Genomic DNA, 17428 nt, shown 5'->3' with positions numbered 1-17428 from the left:
GTATATGTATGAAGAAGTTATGGTAAGCAACTGAAGTTTTTCAAATATCTGTTTCTTTTATACAGTATTGATATTGATGTTTTAATAGTTGTCTTATAGGTACTGTTTTGGTGTTCATTGTTAGCTGGTACAAAATGCTGCTTAACATGTACATCAGAGAGAGAAACATACTTTCCTCAAGGCTTTGTAATCCAGTTTATTACATCCATATCTATGCTCTTTGTTTACATATGAAGTGTCTCCATCCTGTGGACTTCCATTGCTACTGCAGTCACTAAGATATAATAGTAGGTATTCTTGTTCACCCTTTTCATTATTTTCATTACATTTATTATTCATATTTGATCATTCATTCATTCATTTCAATTGTATTACTGTATATAGACACTATTTCTGAAATACTTTTCTGTAATTTCTGTAATTACTTTGCGTCCAAAGCTACTTTATAAGTCTTATATCTAAACACGTGTTCAAACACTCAACATACAAAAAATGCTACATTAACGAAACCATGACACATAGTTTTTTCTATAGCTTTATTTTTCTACTAAGCTACTGTACATCCCAACTTCTATATCACTGTAACAATGTCACAGTTTGTCTATGATTTACTCTTGCTCCGTCCCATGAACTTACAATAACTGACTTTTTATATATTTATTATAAATCCTATAGCTGATCACTTGATATATGTTTCCTAAGGGGTGATTTCACCCAACAACAATGCAGATCTCTACTCCTCTCCTTTACCACCAATATCACGACTTTTTGCTCGTAATTTATTGACTTGAGTTTCGGCGATGTCAGCTCGTTCTTCAGCCTCCTCAAGCTCATGTTGCACCTTCCGGAATTTAGCCAAATTGGTGCTGGTTTGCTCCTCCTGTGTGTCACAGAATGCGGTGAGTTCAGGAAAAAAAAATTGACTACTGAAGAAGCTCTTTCTCAATCTATAACAAGCCAAAGAGGCATATGTGATTTACTCACCACCTCCTCACACTGCCGCTTAAATGCTTTCACTTTCAACTGCAGTTTGTTGACCAAGTCTTGGAGTCTTGCCACATTCTTCTTTTCTTCTTCATTCTTGAACAGTGAACACAAACTCATTACTCATTCCCTTTCGTTACTCTCACTCCTGTCATATACTGTATAGGCTCAGCATCAAGCAACCACATTTCTGACATACCTGATAAGTGAGCTCTTTGATTTTCCTTTCATATTTCCGTACACCTTTCATGGCCTCCCCACTTCGTTTTTGTTCTGCCTCCATTTCATTTTCCAACTCACGGATCTGAAATACACAAAGCTTAAAATGTGTTTTTATGTTAAATAAAAACATTTCAGCAACTGTTTATTTTTTCGTTTTCTCCTAGTCTCTGCCATTGCCAACCCTCTGGTCTGCGGAGTGTGTGACAATACACAGTGAGTCACTAGCCGCTTCTTTTCACCTGACAGTGAGGAGTTTCACCGGGAGGACATAACCATTGGGTCCTATCTTGGGCACCGCCTTACCTTATCCCTAAACATCTTTGCCATTTTTCACAACTTGTCGATGTAGATCGGCTAGTTGAACTATTTTAAAATGTTTTTAATAAAAATAAAAATAAATTGCTAATAAGCTTAGGTATAAGGGGTAAGGCAGAGCCCAAGATAGGTCCATTCAGAGGAACTCGCTGTCCCTCCCAATTCCACCCCCTGCTGAATAGGTACCCCAACCAACCTGTAAGAGTTGCCAAACAGCGACGGAGCATCACCCTCACCTGCTGGCTTCCCACCCACAAACACGTCCAATTGTGTTCGCTGGATTGCCTGGCCAAGCTAGGCATTGTGAAGGAATCAAACCCCAGTCTCTACGGTTGTAGCCAGGTACTTTACCCCTGTGCCACACAGGCGCCCCCATTACAATATAAAATGAATGTATTTTTATCCTAATGATTCATACCCTGGCTTCCATTTTCTGCAGTTCCTTCCTTCCTCCTTTCAGAGCAATCTGCTCTGCTTCGTCCAGCCGTTGCTGCAGGTCCTTCACTGTGGCCTCCAGGTTCTTCTTCATCCTCTCCATATGAGCACTGGTGTCCTGCTCCTTCTTCAGCTCCTCAGCCATCATGGCAGCCTGCAGAGAGCAACATTTAAAAATTTACTTTTTAAGTGAACTTCATGAGGACTTATCGCTAACAGAAACACGCACGCACACACACGCACGCACGCACGCACGCGCACACACACACACACACACACACACACACACACACACACACACACACACACACACACACACACACACACACACACACACACACACACACACACACACACAAACAAGACTGTTAAGAGTTTACAAGTCCCACTAGCAGTCCCTAGACCTAGGCTGTGCTACTATATGAGATACCTTGTGTGCAAAGTTGACATTTTGGCCTGACAGTGGCACCACAGGAAAGGTATGGGGTCACTCAATGGTTAGGGTTGATCTTCAGGGATTATGTATGTGTACAAGTTTCATGTTAATCCACCCATTGAATTTTGAAATGTCTTGGGTGAAAGTGGACATTTTGGCCTAGGGGTGGAGCTAGAGGAAAGGTAATAGGACGACCAAAATCAGTAGGGGTTATCCTCTTGAGGAGCATGAAGGTACATAGCAAATTCCATGGTTTTCCAGATATCTTGTTTGGGACCAAGTGTTGGACCAATCAACCAACAAACATTGGCATCCTTAGAGCCCCACTGTTATGGGGGCTAACAAATAACATAAATAAAGTAATTGTCTAAGTAATGGTCTAGATTTACATCCATGATGGCTTTTTTGGCCTTCTCATCTGCATTTCTTGCTTCTAGAATAGTGTCCTCCATCTCAGATTGTAGTTGGGCTATGTCAGATTCCATCTTCTTCTTAGCGTTTAGGAGGCTGGAATTCTGTTCAGTTGAGGGGGAGAAGTAAATGTAACAAGCATTAATTAAAGGTTTGAGTGGTCTGGATGCAAAATCAATGTTTGTCATTGTTTCTTACCTGAGAGTGCAACAGCTGAACTCTCTCACTGACATCCACCAATTCTTGTTCGGCCAGCTTGCGGCACCTCTCAGCCTGCTCCTGTGTAGACCTCATCTCATCAATCTCAGCCAACAGCAGAGCATTGCGGCGCTCTACAATGGCCAGTTGTTCCTTTAGATCCTCCTGACTATGGAGGGCTTCATCAAAATGGACCTGCATATCCTGAGACACAAAAAAAACATAGTTAACGAATTTCACGCCTGCAGACATACTTCATAATGGACTGGTGAATGATCTACCTCCCCACAAACCTTGTAGGATCCCTGGAGGATTCTGAGCTGTTTGGTTGCGTCGGCTGCCTGGCGGTTAGCATGGCCCAGCTGGATCTCCATCTCATTCAGGTCACCCTCCATCTTTTTCTTGACGCGGACGGCATCGTTTCTACTGCGCGTCTCAGCTTCCAGAGTACTCTGCAAAGTGTCCACGGTTCTCTGGTGGTTCCTCTTGAGCTGATCAATTTCCTCATCCTTTTCTGCCACCTTTCTGTCCACTTCAGACTTGATCTGGTTCAGCTCCAGTTGAAGGTGCAGCAGTTTGGCCTCCTCGTGTTCCAGAGAGGACTATAGAAAGCAAAGACATGGTCAGTCCTTTGAACTCAGAGTTTAACCACTTAAACCCCGCAATTGCACTTACCCACTAAAATTGCATGTGCCCACTAAAAAACGTGCAATAGTATTATATACAACTGTATTAAAAGCAGCAGCATTAAAAAACATCATTTTTAAAAAACAGTTAAGTTCAGTTCATGAGTAGTTCAAGGTCTATAGTTCATAATGGAAGGGAAGAAGCTATTATTTAACCTGGTGGTACTGGCCTTAATACTACGCAGCCTCCTGCCCAAAGTGTGCAGGGTGGGTGGCATCTTTCATGATACTGGTAGCCTTTTTCCGGCACCTGCTGCTGTAAATGTCACTGATGGCAGGTAGGCTGCTTCCAATGATTTTCTGAGCAGACTTCACCACGGAGATTAGTCCCACCACTGCTGTGTCATTCGCAAAACTTGTCAATATGATTGTTTGGACCCAAAATTGACCCAAATGTCTAAATTATTAGGGTTAAATTAAAACTACGGTGTTTACATTGGCAAAAACATACCTCCACTTCCTCAAGAGCTAACTGGGTGTCCCTCTTGTCCTGTTCAGCTTGCTTCGCAGCTTTCTCCAGTTCATGGATGCTTTTCGCAGATTGCCCTACTTGGTCGGTGATGTCTGTTATCTCCTCTGAAAATTAACAATATGTTATTTTTAGATTAAACATAGCCAAATGTGCTTTGTGACACCAAACCAACTATTTGTTTCCAGAAAACCCACGTTGAAGATTCTTGTTCTCTTTTTTCATGGTCTCCAGGTGGTCCAGAGCCTCTTCATAGGAATTCTTCAGCCTGAAGAGTTCAGTGCTCAGTGCCCTGGACTCTCTCTGAGAGACTTCCAGATCGGATTGACTCTCCTCATACTTTTGCTTCCATTCAGCAAGCACCTACATTTTGGGAATTGCCGACACGTGTTATTATCTCAAAATTATGATGTAGAAAAAGTGTGACGCTGTAGAAAATCAATTTAGTGCTAGAATGAAAATAGAACAACCATGTCAAAGTTCCTCTGTTTCTTGTCCAAGGTGGCATTGGCTGCATTTGACCTCTCTAAATCAACCATGAGATCCTCCACTTCAGACTGCAGCCTCTGCTTGGTCTTTTCCAGTGACGCACATTTGGCACTTCCTGCCTCGGTCATCTCCTCAGAGTCTTGCAGTCGCTGCGCCAACTTCTTCCTTTGAAACAACGACGACAATTAATGATGGAATAGCATGTCCAATCTTACACAATTAAATCCTGACTGTTTGTATACAGTATGATGTGTTCTGACTGAGCCTTTTCTCATCTCCAAGGAGAAAAGCCTGGTAACGACCTAATGCAGAGCGTATCTATAAGGCGGGACTTCTGTTGTATACACTTCCCCCAGAAACTGTCTATTTCAACCAATCACAACACAGGTTGCATGCACTGGGAACGTCAAACAGCAAAGCATCAACGTAACTTCCGTGGGCGATTCTTCCTGTTAGGCAGTAGCAGGTCTTGCCCATGATATATATCTGCTGTGTAATTCTTACTTGGCCTCCTCAAGCTCCTCAGTGCGCTGAATGGCATCAGTCTCATACTTGGTTCTCCACTGAGCCACATCACTGTTGGCCTTGGACATGCAGCGCTGCAGCTCTGCTTTAGCCTCCTGTTCCTCCTCATACTGTTCTCTTAAGAGCTCACAGTCATGACGTGCTGAATGCAAACCGTGAGCTAGGGCATTCTTTGCCTGAAATGATTTACAATAAAAGTAAATGTCTTTTTTTTCCATATCTGTCAAAGCATCGACTATTTTGTATTTGTCGCACCTTAATCTCCTCATCCAATTGTCTCTTCAACTCTTCAATTTGCTGACTGCTGGCGGATTTCACTCTGTTCAACTGGGAAAGAGTGATCTCCTTCTCCTCTAGTTGTCGTGAGAGTTCAGCTGTTCAGGATGCAGAAGTAACACACTGAATCCAAGGCAAGTCTGTTTATTTGTCTTTCATCTTCTTAAATCAGGGACTCTAATCTTACCATTTTCTGTCTGTAGACGAGCATTGAGTGCAGTAAAATCACTCAAAGACTTCTGGACCTCGTCTGACTTGGCCTTATTTTCACTGCTTTGGTCTTCCAGGCTTCTGCACAGTTTCTCCAGGTTAGCCTAAAATGTGTAATATGGATTGTAAGCCAAATGATTTACTGGTATAACTGGTATTTGAAACATTTGGAAAATATTTAATTTCTAAGGAAGAAACAACTATTACTTTTTACAACTATATAGCATATTATGTCCCACACAATTATAATCTATAAATGTATAGACTCAGGGGGGTCCCTGCTAGGGGCTTGACTGTATTACTATGTATAGGGGAGACAATGAGTTTCATCCTGGCATTTGCCAAGGCACCAAGGCAGAACTGCCAGTCAAAGCGAAGACTGGCCAATCACAGATACCCCAAATACATAGTGCTGCTTTAAGTAAGTATTGACAAACAAGACATATTTTCTAGAGCTCCTTTACCTTGCCTTTCAGAACAGTCTCTACATTAATGGCCATATCATCAACCTCCATCTTTAATTCACTTTTTTCTTTATCAAGTTTCTGCTTGACTCTTTGAAGGTTGTCGATTTGTTCACTCAGCTCTGCCACACTGTCGGCCTGCTTCTTGCGTAGCGTGGCAGTGATGGACTCATGCTGCAGCGTGGACTCTTCAAGATCTCGCCGCAGCCTCTGGAACTCTGCTTCACGCTTCTTGTTCATCTCAATCTGAGCTGCAGTGGCTCCACCGGCCTCCTCCAACCTCTCGCTGATCTCCTCAAGTTCCCTGGAGAGATCAGACCTCTGCTTCTCCACTCTGGCCCGAGCAGAACGCTCAGCCTCAATTTCCTCCTCTAGCTCCTCAATGCGTGCCTACAACAAATTGTATTCTGTATTATGTATTATTTAATATTTATCGATTACATTAGATATTAGGAAGAATATATAATGTGTAAATAATTGCATAATATAACTACTGCAAGTACTGTTGATTTAGGAGGCATACAATAAAATCAAATACCTGAAGCTCTTTCATTTTCTTTTGGAGTTGAGTGCTCAGTGCTTGCTCATCCTCAATCTTACTTTGCAGGTTGCAGAGCTCAAAGTCCTTTCTGAAAGGATGTAAGTATTTTAGAAGTGAAATGCATTGCATGCGATATATTGATATATATTTAAAAATGACCTGTATCGCCACTGTCTAAATGTGTAAAGTTATGACTTAGTGTCAGTGGTGTTGATTTAGAACACTATTTAGCACTATTTACTTTTTCAATCTCTCCTCCATTTGGTGCCTTTCATTATCCAGGTCCATGATGGTTTCTTGGGACATCTTGAGATCCCCCTCAAGTTTTCTTTTGGATCTCTCTAAGTCTGCACGTATCTTCTTCTCATGCTCCAGTGACCCTTCAAGCTGTACGAGGATGTTAATTCATATAAGCCAGTAATTGCATCATTACAATGTATGGATATATCTGAACATACAGCACACAAGAGATTTGAGAACATTGTTGGTACATTTTTAGTTGAGATACTTACATCATCAACCTGTTGCTCTAGCTTGATTTTAGTCTTGGTTAGAGTATTGACTTTATCTTCTTCAACCTGAAGGTCATCTAAGGTCTGCTGATGAACCTCTTGCAAAGCTTTTGTCTCCTTTGAGGACTTCATCAGGCTTTCCTCAAGAGTCATTAACTCCTCTACCAAGTTCTTTACCTATACAACAAAATACTTCTATCAAACAAGATCATCACGATTTGTTTTTCCATTCTGTGCTCAAACATACATGGGGGCTGGCTTTTGTGGAAATTAGATTTTTTTTGACAAATAACTGCTGTACATATACTGTATATCAACTGTGACAATAAGAGATTTTTGACTGAACCGTAATTCAAGATAGTGCATGCAGCTAATCAGGCCTTAGGGAAAGCTTTGCTGTTTCAGTTAGATTTCACCAGTCTTGTTATATTGGCTCCCATAGAATAGTACCTTTATGGTATACCTTTTGAGAACTGAATTCTATTTATTACCTTATTTTCTGTGGCATATTTCTCCTTCTCCACCTTGGCAATGGTAAGTTCCAGGTCGTCTATATCCTTTTTGAGCTCTGAACACTCATCCTCCAACTTCCTCTTCTTCGCAGTGATTTCGGCATTGATCTCTTCCTCTTCCTCAATTCTCTCAGAGAACTCTTTTGCTTTGGCCTCAAGGTGTATCTTGCTCTTTATCAAGCCTTCACACCTCTCCTCAGCATCACAGAGGTTCTCTCGCTCCTTTTGAAACACAAGAGCATATGTACAGGATTATCAAAGAGAGTAAAATGCGATTGTTTATATACTGTACATATACACATTTTTGTGAAAATATTGTTAATTGTTAATATTATCTCATTGGAATATTAGTAATAATTGGAGTAGTAGTGGTGGTAATAATTACATGTCCCTCTTTTCCTTTAACATCTTACCTTTGTACAGTACAAATAACAATATAGCAAACAATAACAAACAACAGCTTTATTGAGTGTTTTAGCCTACTGCTTGAATTTGAAGACAGAGGTCATTTTTTTCTTGAACAAGGGCCACCATCTTCTCCTCCAATTCCTTCCGCCTGGCTTCAGATTTTAAGAACTCCTCTTTCATTCGTGAGAACTGCTCTTTCATGTTCTGCATCTCTTTTTCAGCCTCTGCACATCGTAACAGCGGCTTTATCTTGAAGAAGAGCCTCATCCAAGGCCAGTTCTTCACATTCATGAATGAACGGATGTTGTATTGAATGATGAAAATAGATTCCCTACGGGAAATAATGAAGGAATGGTGGTTAGATTTTAAAGCTCTTTGAACTTCAATAAACATGTAAAAAAATATATTTCAGAAATGTATTATTTGAGATGTGCACTGCAGACAAGTTTTCAGAGACCTTTTCTTTGACATCTCCTTGAACTTCAGCCTGGTGACATAACCCCTGGATATAGCCTGGATTCGAGTCATCAGCACTGCCAGGCGTTCATCTCTCATCTCCTCCAGAATACCCAGAAGTCCAGCTTTGAAGAACACCTACAGATTGCAAAGACATTGATCCTCAGCACGACCTCATTGCACATACAGTAATTGGAGTTGATAGGTGGTTAATTGAAAGAGCTGCCCCAATTGAATTCTTCCATTTTTCATTCACAACTTGATACTCAAGCATGTGAATATGTGCCTGCAGTTTACTAAAATTACCTTTGTGTATCCAAATTTATACTGGGCATGATCCACGTCGATTGAGGAGAGCAGTTTCTCTGAGGCCTTTTTGCTATCAATGAACTGCCCTTCGGGAATTGCACTGGCATTCAGAATCCTGTATCTGTAAGGGAGGATATTATGACATGGATACCAGGTACATGCAATTAACTTCCTACCAGAACTGCCAGTGGTTTGCAAGTAACAGAGTTGAGAACCACTAATTAAGAAAGTACAATAATGTGGTTTGAATTTGTGTTGTCTGACACTTGTCAAGTGATATCTCAATAGATATTAGCTTACCTCTGCTTAAAATCCCCATAGAGAATCCTGCTGGGAAATCCTTTCCTGCATATCCTGATACCCTCCAGCACACCGTTACAGCGTAGCTGGTGTAAAACGAGATGGTGATCCATGGACCCTATGTGGACGGTCGATTTTATCAGGTCAGGTAAACTTTGCAGTGTACTAGCAATGTCAAATCGCAATGTCGAAATGTTATTTTTATTTTACCTGGTATTTTGGTCTCATTTGGGATGAGACATCTTACAAAGTGTGGATGTGTGGACCTGAGGTTAGCCATTAGCTTGTTGAGGTTTTCCTGGACGAGGTGATTTCGAAAACACAGGACATGATGTTAATACAGAGCACTCAAACATATGAGTCATATTCACCAATACTCACTTATTTCTTACCTATCCAATCCTGAACTCACTTATATCTTACCTGAAACCTTCTATTGTGGCTGAGCCTGACATAACCCTTCCCATTGCGTTTTGTGTGTTGGATTCTATAATTATTTTAATTTTACGCCTGATCCAAAGCATATAAAATGTTCATTACCCTGAAAAGTGCGGAAACCGTCTGGAATGAGGAACCCTTTTGCCTGGCACTTTTCTTGCTTGAATCTGCTAATGCAAGGGAAACTAAGCTTTAATGGACCGATATTATTGTACAGGGTAGTTTATTATGCCAAATATTCACTTAATATGATTTTTGTATTTATCTGTAAGAACCACAAATGATTTGTTGTGGTTGTTGTGACATATGAACTGACCATCGGCAGCGGCGTAGGTGGCAAACAGCTGACCCAGCAGCTTCACAGAAGCTTTCTGATAGAGCTGGACCACAGTGTCGTTCAACGGGTCCTTGTTCTTTTCGAGCCAGCCACTGATATTGTAGTCCACGGTGCCAGCGTAGTGCACCAGGGAGAAGTGGGCCTCGGCCCTGCCTTTGGAGGGCTTGGGCTTCTGGAAGTTGCTGTTCTTGCCAAGGTGTTGATCATACAGCTTGTTCTTGAAGGAGCCGTCGGTCGCCTTAGGAAACATACACTCCTCCTCGAGGATAGAGAAAATGCCCATTGGCTGTACACAATTGAAATAAACAGACAAAGAATATATTCGTTGTTAATTTACTCTTTGTACTGGATTTTAGTTTTCTATGAGGAAACAGACAGTTTGCAACATACAGTAGGCCTATATGCATGCAGCTTCTGATTTGATTTAGATGTATGCATCTGAATACTTTTGTTTGTTAACCCTGGCAACCCTATTCTGGACATGTCATTATAGGCTTTAAAAAACTTTTCCAAAATAGCCGATCTACAAGCTCACAAAGAGACCCATCACAACACACTATGAGCTTGTAGAGCTCACAGTTAAGAGGTTCTTCTCAATAAGCTCAATGCAGGCAGCCAAGTCCATGATAATATATAATAATATAATATAATATAATAATAATAATAGTATACCTTCTCAATAAGCTCAATGCAGGCAGCCAGGTCCATGCCAAAGTCAATGAACTCCCATTCAATCCCCTCTTTCTTGTATTCTTCTTGCTCCAACACAAACATATGGTGGTTGAAAAACTGTTGCAGTTTCTCATTTGTGAAGTTGATGCACAGCTGTTCCAGGCTGTTCATCTGAATTAGAAATAATGATTCCATTCATTAGTTTATAATGCCAATAAATATTTGGAAATGTTTATTGTTTATTTATAAAGATAGAAAAACAAGCTTCTCGCCTCAAAAATCTCAAACCCTGCTATATCCAGGACACCAATGAAATGCTGCCTCGGTAGTTTGGTATCAAGCTGCTGGTTAATCCTAGTCACCATCCACAGGAATAGTTTCTCATACACTGCCTTTGACAGTGCACCCATTGAATTGTTCACCTGAAAATGAGCCAAGAGACAATTGATTTATTGTAAGTGTTGCAAGCTGGGTGTGATGAGCTTACAGTATGCAGCACGTTTGGAGATCAAACTTATACTATACCTGTTGGACAGTCTGCCCCTTAGTGACATACTCATTGCCAACCTTCACTCTGGGGTAGCACAGGGCTTTCAGCAAATCAGAAGAGTTTAGGCCCATGAGATAAGCGACTTTATCTGCCACTGTTGGATATAGGACAACACAGTGAAAAGTCATATTATACTGTTTAATCTATTTAAATGTCATTAAACCTCTATTTAACTCCTTTTAGGCCTGGTTAAAACATAAATTACAAAATACTACAGTACATAAATGGCAGACCAGCAGGGTCAGGGGTCAAGCCAGTATAATTCATGGTCAATTTACAATTTAAGCATTTAACTCAGACTTATTTAGAGAGACTTGCAAGGTCAGTTAGGGTTAACCCTAACCCTATTATAAATGTAAGGTTAGTGCAAACTAAGAAAACAAGTATGTCATTACAAAGTATTTAGGATAACAAGAAGACAACAAACCTGACATCTGTCTATACTAAAGAACATACTTACTATTAAGATTTGAGAAATGCTCTGAGGCTTCATACCAACAACATACATTATTAGATTTTTAAACGAGGAAACTTGCGACCCATAAACTTGTGACCTGTAAAAATTGGTCCACGACCCAAAGATGGGTCCCGACCCACTGTTTGGGAAACAGTGAGCTAGAGGCATGTAGCCATCCAACAAACTAAAAAAAAAGTGCTCCTCGGAGCACAGGTCTCCGCCAGGTCCGGTAGGTTATTGTGGGCCAGCATTAATGTTCGGAATTCGCCAATCAGGATGGAATATGAAAAATCGGACGGATCTGTCTTGATCACTTGACTATAGAGATAATGTGTACCGATTTGCGTGATGTTTGGACAGAATGTGTGGGAATAATATAAAAGAAAATGTTTCGCAAAAATCGGCCTCCTGGTGGCACTATGATAGGGCAATGTTAAAAGGGTGGCATTTGTTTGTCAACGTAGTGCGAATGTGGGTGCAAAGTTTCACCGCAATTGGACAGTGCGTTCATGATTTGCGGCATTTTGTTCAAAATGAGCCACTCCTGCAAACTTTAGATGTCAATCTTAGCCAATCAGGATTGAATATGAAAAATCAAACAGATCACACTTTGATCACATGACTATAGATATCATGTATACCAATTTGCGTGAAATTTCGATAATATCTGAAGGAGTAATATAAAAACAAATGTTTTACATAAGTCGGCCTCCTGGTGGCGCTATAAAATACAGATGTGAAAATTGGCATCCAGGGAGAGTTTTGTTGCAATCAAGCCAATGGTGCCGGAGATTAGCTGTCCACAGACAGAATGAAACACACACACACACACACGGACGGACGGACGGACGGACGGGGTACAAAACATACTCTCTCACCAGGCCTTTCGGCATGGCGGAGACAATTAGATGGTTAGTTTCGACTTCAAAGGCATGTCTATAACAGGGACCACTCACCCTCAGTGCCATCAGGCTCTGCCTGCTCCTCTCGCTGTTTCTGTTTGAACTTCATGTTTCCATTGTGCATCACAGCACCAGTCAACTTGTAGATGCCAAACTTCTCCTCTGTGTTGAAACCAAGGATATCAATGGCACTCTACGGAATAAAGATAGAGGTTGAACCATTGGATTAGTTATTACAGTATCTAAATTATTTCGCTTCTAAAAATGGTAAAACATAAAAGAAGTGAAACCTTAAGTCATTAGGTGATATTACAAAACCAAACGATTCACATTAAATTACATTTAAATTAAATACAAATTAACCTTATGCTCTACATAAGTGGCCATGCATCAATTATGCACTTAAAAGCCTTCAATGGCATGTCAAGCCTATCATTGAGTGTATTGAACTCACATCTGTGGCCATTAGTTCTTCTGTGTCATTGATGCTCAGCACAGTTAATTCCCCCTGGCTGATGAATGGGTAATCATATGGATTAGTGGTTATCAGCAGCATCTCTGAAAAAGTTAAAATAGATATGTATTTTTTCAGGTTTCTTTTTTTTTACTTTATACTGTATACAGCTTACATTTTGCTTTTCAAAATGTCTGCATTGTTGAGATATACTGTATTTACCAATTAAATCAGGCTTCTTGTTTGACAAGATCTGATAGAAGATGTGATAGCTTCTCTCTGCTTTGAGTTGAAAGGTCACCCTGGATTTTTCCAGAAGGTCTAAACATGGAAAGAAAAGCGGTAATACGTATTGCAACACTTCAAAATCAACAGAGCAGAAAAGGTAATAATGTAACTTTAAACAAACTTACAAGTTTCAATATCAGCTGATGCCAGCTTTCCCTTTGTTCCAAAGTGGATGCGAATAAATTTACCCTGGGGATGGATTCTTTCTATTATTATTATTTCTATTATTATTACCCTTATTATTATAATAGGCAAGATATGCAAGTAGGTCACATGCCATAATCAAATGTATCATAATTATATCTCATGTAGTGTATGAACTTACAAAGCGAGAAGAGTTGTCATTCCTCACTGTTTTGGCATTCCCAAAAGCTTCCAGCAGAGGGTTGGCCTGGATGATTTGATCCTCCAGGGTGCCCTTTAGAAAAATGTAACTAAAATTATTGAAACATGTTTTCGCCATACTCTGTCTGATTTCATTAAAGGAACAATCTTGCTAATGCTTATTCCTGATTGTCAGGTCGTAGATAGTCCTGAACCCTGAATTTTCCACTTGTTTGCTCCTTCTTGCTGAAGTCTCCAATAGATATACCTTTATTTTTCCAGACATTTGTTCTTTCTTGTCGCCACCACCTGCCATTGCGATTGTCGCAAAGTACTGGATGACACGCTTGGTGTTGACAGTCTTCCCAGCACCAGATTCTCCACTGTTAAAAAATATTAATTAGACATCATAAGATGGGTGATCATTGTTTGCTTGTAGATCTGCAATTTTTGCAATTATATTTGGTTTAGAGGGGGAAAAGGAGGGGGCATAGTATGGACACATTGCGGGCTCCGGTCAACTGATTATATAGGGTTTCAGTAAACTCTTTGTTAAACAGCAAATGTAACCGTATACTTACGTGATCAGGATGGACTGGTTCTCACGATCTGTTAAAAATAAAGCATGCCATTTGATATTGTACAATTGTTTTATTGTAACTTGATTGATAGCATAGAACGCAAAAGAAAAATCTGCTTTTATGCAAGTATGAAAATTAAACAATAATCACATGGCAGTTATTTTGCAACAGCATTGAATACTGAGGATGGGAATGTCATTGGGTCATTCAGTACCTGTGAGCATATACTGGTAACCATTGTCAGAGATAGAGAAGATGTGGGGTGGGACCTCCTGACGCTTCTTGCCTCGATACCCAGCCACCACCTCTGGGTTGTAGACTGGGAGCCACTTGTACGGGTTCACTGTCACACAGAACAGCCCAGAGTAGGTCTGCAAAGGTTTGAAATGGCAAAATGCATAAATAAGATAGTAAAACGGGCTTGTATGCAGTGATATATGAAAATAGGTTTCTGTGCTTACGTGAGTTAATATCACGTAAGCACAGAATGATTTGTCTCTCCTTAAATTTGATGATTTCATCTGTTTGGTATTATTACTATGTAAGCTCCATATGGGAAACTAGGTGAATAAAATACAAGAGAAAGAAATGTACAATTAATAATTTGTTGTGATGTGATGTGATGTGACGTGACGTGCGCTGGTTCTCACATAGATCATCCAAGCAGCATAGCGTTCCTTCAGATTGAACAGCACAGCGGGCTCATGGAGATGGGTCAACATGGCCATGTCCTCAATCTTGTCAAACTTTGGAGGGTTCATTGGGCGGATATCATCCTGGTTCACTGTAACAACCTGAAACATTATACAATAAGGTGATTGTATCATGAGATCATATTGGAAAAAAAGAAAGATAACAGCAAATGGGATGAAAATCTAATGCTAAAATTTGGAAAAAAGGAAAACGTTATCTGATTTAGATATTGAAAAGGATGACATTATTTTCACTGATCTACAATCAGCTGTGTTATTGTATGGCTGGTGCGGGTATGGTAAGCATAACCCAAATAATAAAGCAAATGGGAGCTTTAGAAAACCGATTAGTGTATACGCACAGACACTCACCTTCCCATCCTCAGTCTCAACTGTAATCTTGGAGCCATCTAGGCTCTTAATCTTTCCTTTCACATACTCCTGTTTGGGATCAGCCACAAAGACAGCAGTTTTGGCATCAAATGCCTTGACTTGTGCTGCAATCCTCTCCCGCTCTGACTTGCGGAGGTATGGGGCAGCCACCCCAAACATTTCCATCTCAGCATCACTCATTTTCTATAGCTGTAGGAATGTCACAATTTCAGGACATACACATTTTATCTACTGGACTAATCATGATCATCATAATCGAATAGCGCTGAACAGAAAATATTTAAGAGAAGCTGGTATAATGATGTGATGCTTACCGTGAGTGCTGCAGGACAAGAAGTTTGATCACTGATGTTAATTGATTTTGGTCTCAACACTATGCCAAAGACATATCACAGTCTAACAAGACTTGGACAGCTTTTATAAGAGATGGCTGGGCTTTATTCACTGTCGCTGGATAGCTTCTCCTATATTTGGTCAGAGATCAATTCTGGCCTATACGCCACCTTGGGAAAGTCAAGTATGTCCATTTTGTATTTTCAACCAGCTATGTATAGCTATATTGTGTCACTTTTAAACGGTTACAATTGCAATCCTCAGGCCTGTCCATTAAAAAGCAATGACGGCTGTAGGGACGGCAGCTTAGACAGCTTTGGGTCCCGACATGGCAGGCCTCATTTTCTGGGATCAGGAAAGATTAGGTCTGTTAGGGGCATTGATGAAATTCTGCCATTGGGTGTCTGGGGATCAGTTGATTAGAGATCACTGTTGGGGTCTGTGTGGAGGGCAGCCTGGGGTTGACAGGCAACAGTTAACACATTCCACACAGTATATAAAGACCTGTGTCCACTATCCAAAACTCATAGTTTTTAAAAGAGTGGCATATTTGTTTGTTTTTTGTTTATATTCGCCACTGCTGTAGTGTTACACAAATGTCAAATATGTATTAGTCTAGAGCTGAATATGTGGAGGTGCCATAGTCATACTGACTTCATTATGTTAATCATCATCAACATAGACCTTGGTATTTGGTGATTTAGAGAATCATACAGTGTTATATGTGTGTGTGTGTGTGTGTGTGTGTATATATATATATATATATATATATATATATGAGCCTGAATACAATGCAGGTTTGCTAAAGTGTTAAATGCAAGTTCACTGAAGTGATTCCTAGAAAGAAAATGACTGTTGACAGTTAGACTACATACAGTTCATTATAAACATGCAGACTTACAGAGAGACCAGACCATTTCAAATCACAGGGTTAACAATGAATCCAGAAAGCCCTCCAGATCCTGTCAAATCCTTTGAGCAGGTTTCTATTAATGTGTCTCAATTGGCCGTGTCAATATAGCACAAGTATGTGCTTCATGTGATCTATATGTCTCTAGTATGACGCCTATAGGCTCATAGGGAGCTCATGCATTAACTTGTTCTTCTTTCCTCGAATGAAATGCCTTACTCTATTTTTAAACCATTTAACATGCTTTGCATACTTGGACAGTTAACCATTTTGATGTAACTAAATGGGTGGAAAAACTCAGATGAAAGCTTGAGTGTGCAGACATAGGTCATAGACAGATTCTAATACTGTTGTTTCTTTTTGGATTTCTCCCCACAGAGGTCCCATATTGCATGGAGAACTCAGCCCTTTCAGCCCTTTCTTTTAGATAAACTGAGGGGATACACATTCATTTAAAAGGTATCATGATGGCATCTTTCTTGTGACATCTTCAAAGTGATTTTCTTTTGCTATAACTTCAGTTTCTCAGTAGAACTTTTGGGGCTTTCATATTGATATGAATGACTACTAGGCTATTTGACTATGCAACAAGATAATAACAGCAACCTCATGTAGAGGCTCGGGCTTAGGGGCCCCCTGAGCTCTTGGGCCCCTGTGTCTGAACCTGGTAGGAACGTTCGGTATTCCACCCCTGCATCTGGGATGTCTACAAAGAGGACGGACTCAGAGCTGATCAGCTGTGAATGTTCCAACAGAGCAGCTACTGGTGAATAGTTCAATTAAAACCTAACAGCCAAGCAGAGAGCATTACTTACTTACTGCCTGCCATGATCAATGTGGGAATATTGGAATCATAAACTGAACAAAATGTCAAGTTCATTAATGCTTATTTACTGAAGATTGATAATCTAGCAGACTGATGAACACGTTTTCATAAAC

The 17428-nt window shown here is 40.3% G+C and overlaps 1 protein-coding gene across 2 annotated transcripts; it reads right to left on the bottom strand.

The window, feature by feature from the left end:
• Window positions 1-733: 733 nt before the first annotated feature.
• On the bottom strand, window positions 734-15426 carry LOC311056426 (myosin-4-like; the record flags this gene model as incomplete). Of its 2 annotated transcripts, none has more annotated exons than XM_084073026.1 (38): window positions 734-880; window positions 985-1080; window positions 1184-1288; window positions 1940-2110; window positions 2782-2907; window positions 3002-3205; window positions 3295-3603; window positions 4139-4263; window positions 4354-4519; window positions 4627-4810; window positions 5150-5346; window positions 5426-5544; window positions 5634-5760; window positions 6121-6510; window positions 6659-6749; window positions 6903-7048; window positions 7174-7350; window positions 7665-7907; window positions 8169-8424; window positions 8551-8687; window positions 8856-8979; window positions 9159-9276; window positions 9369-9456; window positions 9699-9766; window positions 9901-10219; window positions 10606-10776; window positions 10878-11027; window positions 11131-11249; window positions 12569-12707; window positions 12969-13072; window positions 13191-13289; window positions 13382-13445; window positions 13582-13674; window positions 13849-13963; window positions 14162-14189; window positions 14376-14532; window positions 14812-14955; window positions 15226-15426. In XM_084073026.1, 38 exons carry the CDS (start codon window positions 15424-15426, stop codon window positions 734-736), a joined length of 5817 nt encoding a protein of 1938 aa, XP_083929152.1. The 2 variants fall into 2 exon arrangements, with proteins under 2 accessions (XP_083929152.1, XP_083929153.1); XM_084073027.1 differs by having other exon boundaries at window positions 9913-10219.
• Window positions 15427-17428: the final 2002 nt, after the last annotated feature.

This window comes from Gymnoscopelus microlampas (assembly GCF_963454915.1).
Source record: "Gymnoscopelus microlampas genome assembly, chromosome: 11".
Lineage (NCBI taxonomy): Eukaryota > Metazoa > Chordata > Actinopteri > Myctophiformes > Myctophidae > Gymnoscopelus > Gymnoscopelus microlampas.
The sequence above is the reverse complement of the archived record's forward strand: the minus strand, read 5'-3'. Positions and strand labels throughout refer to the sequence as shown.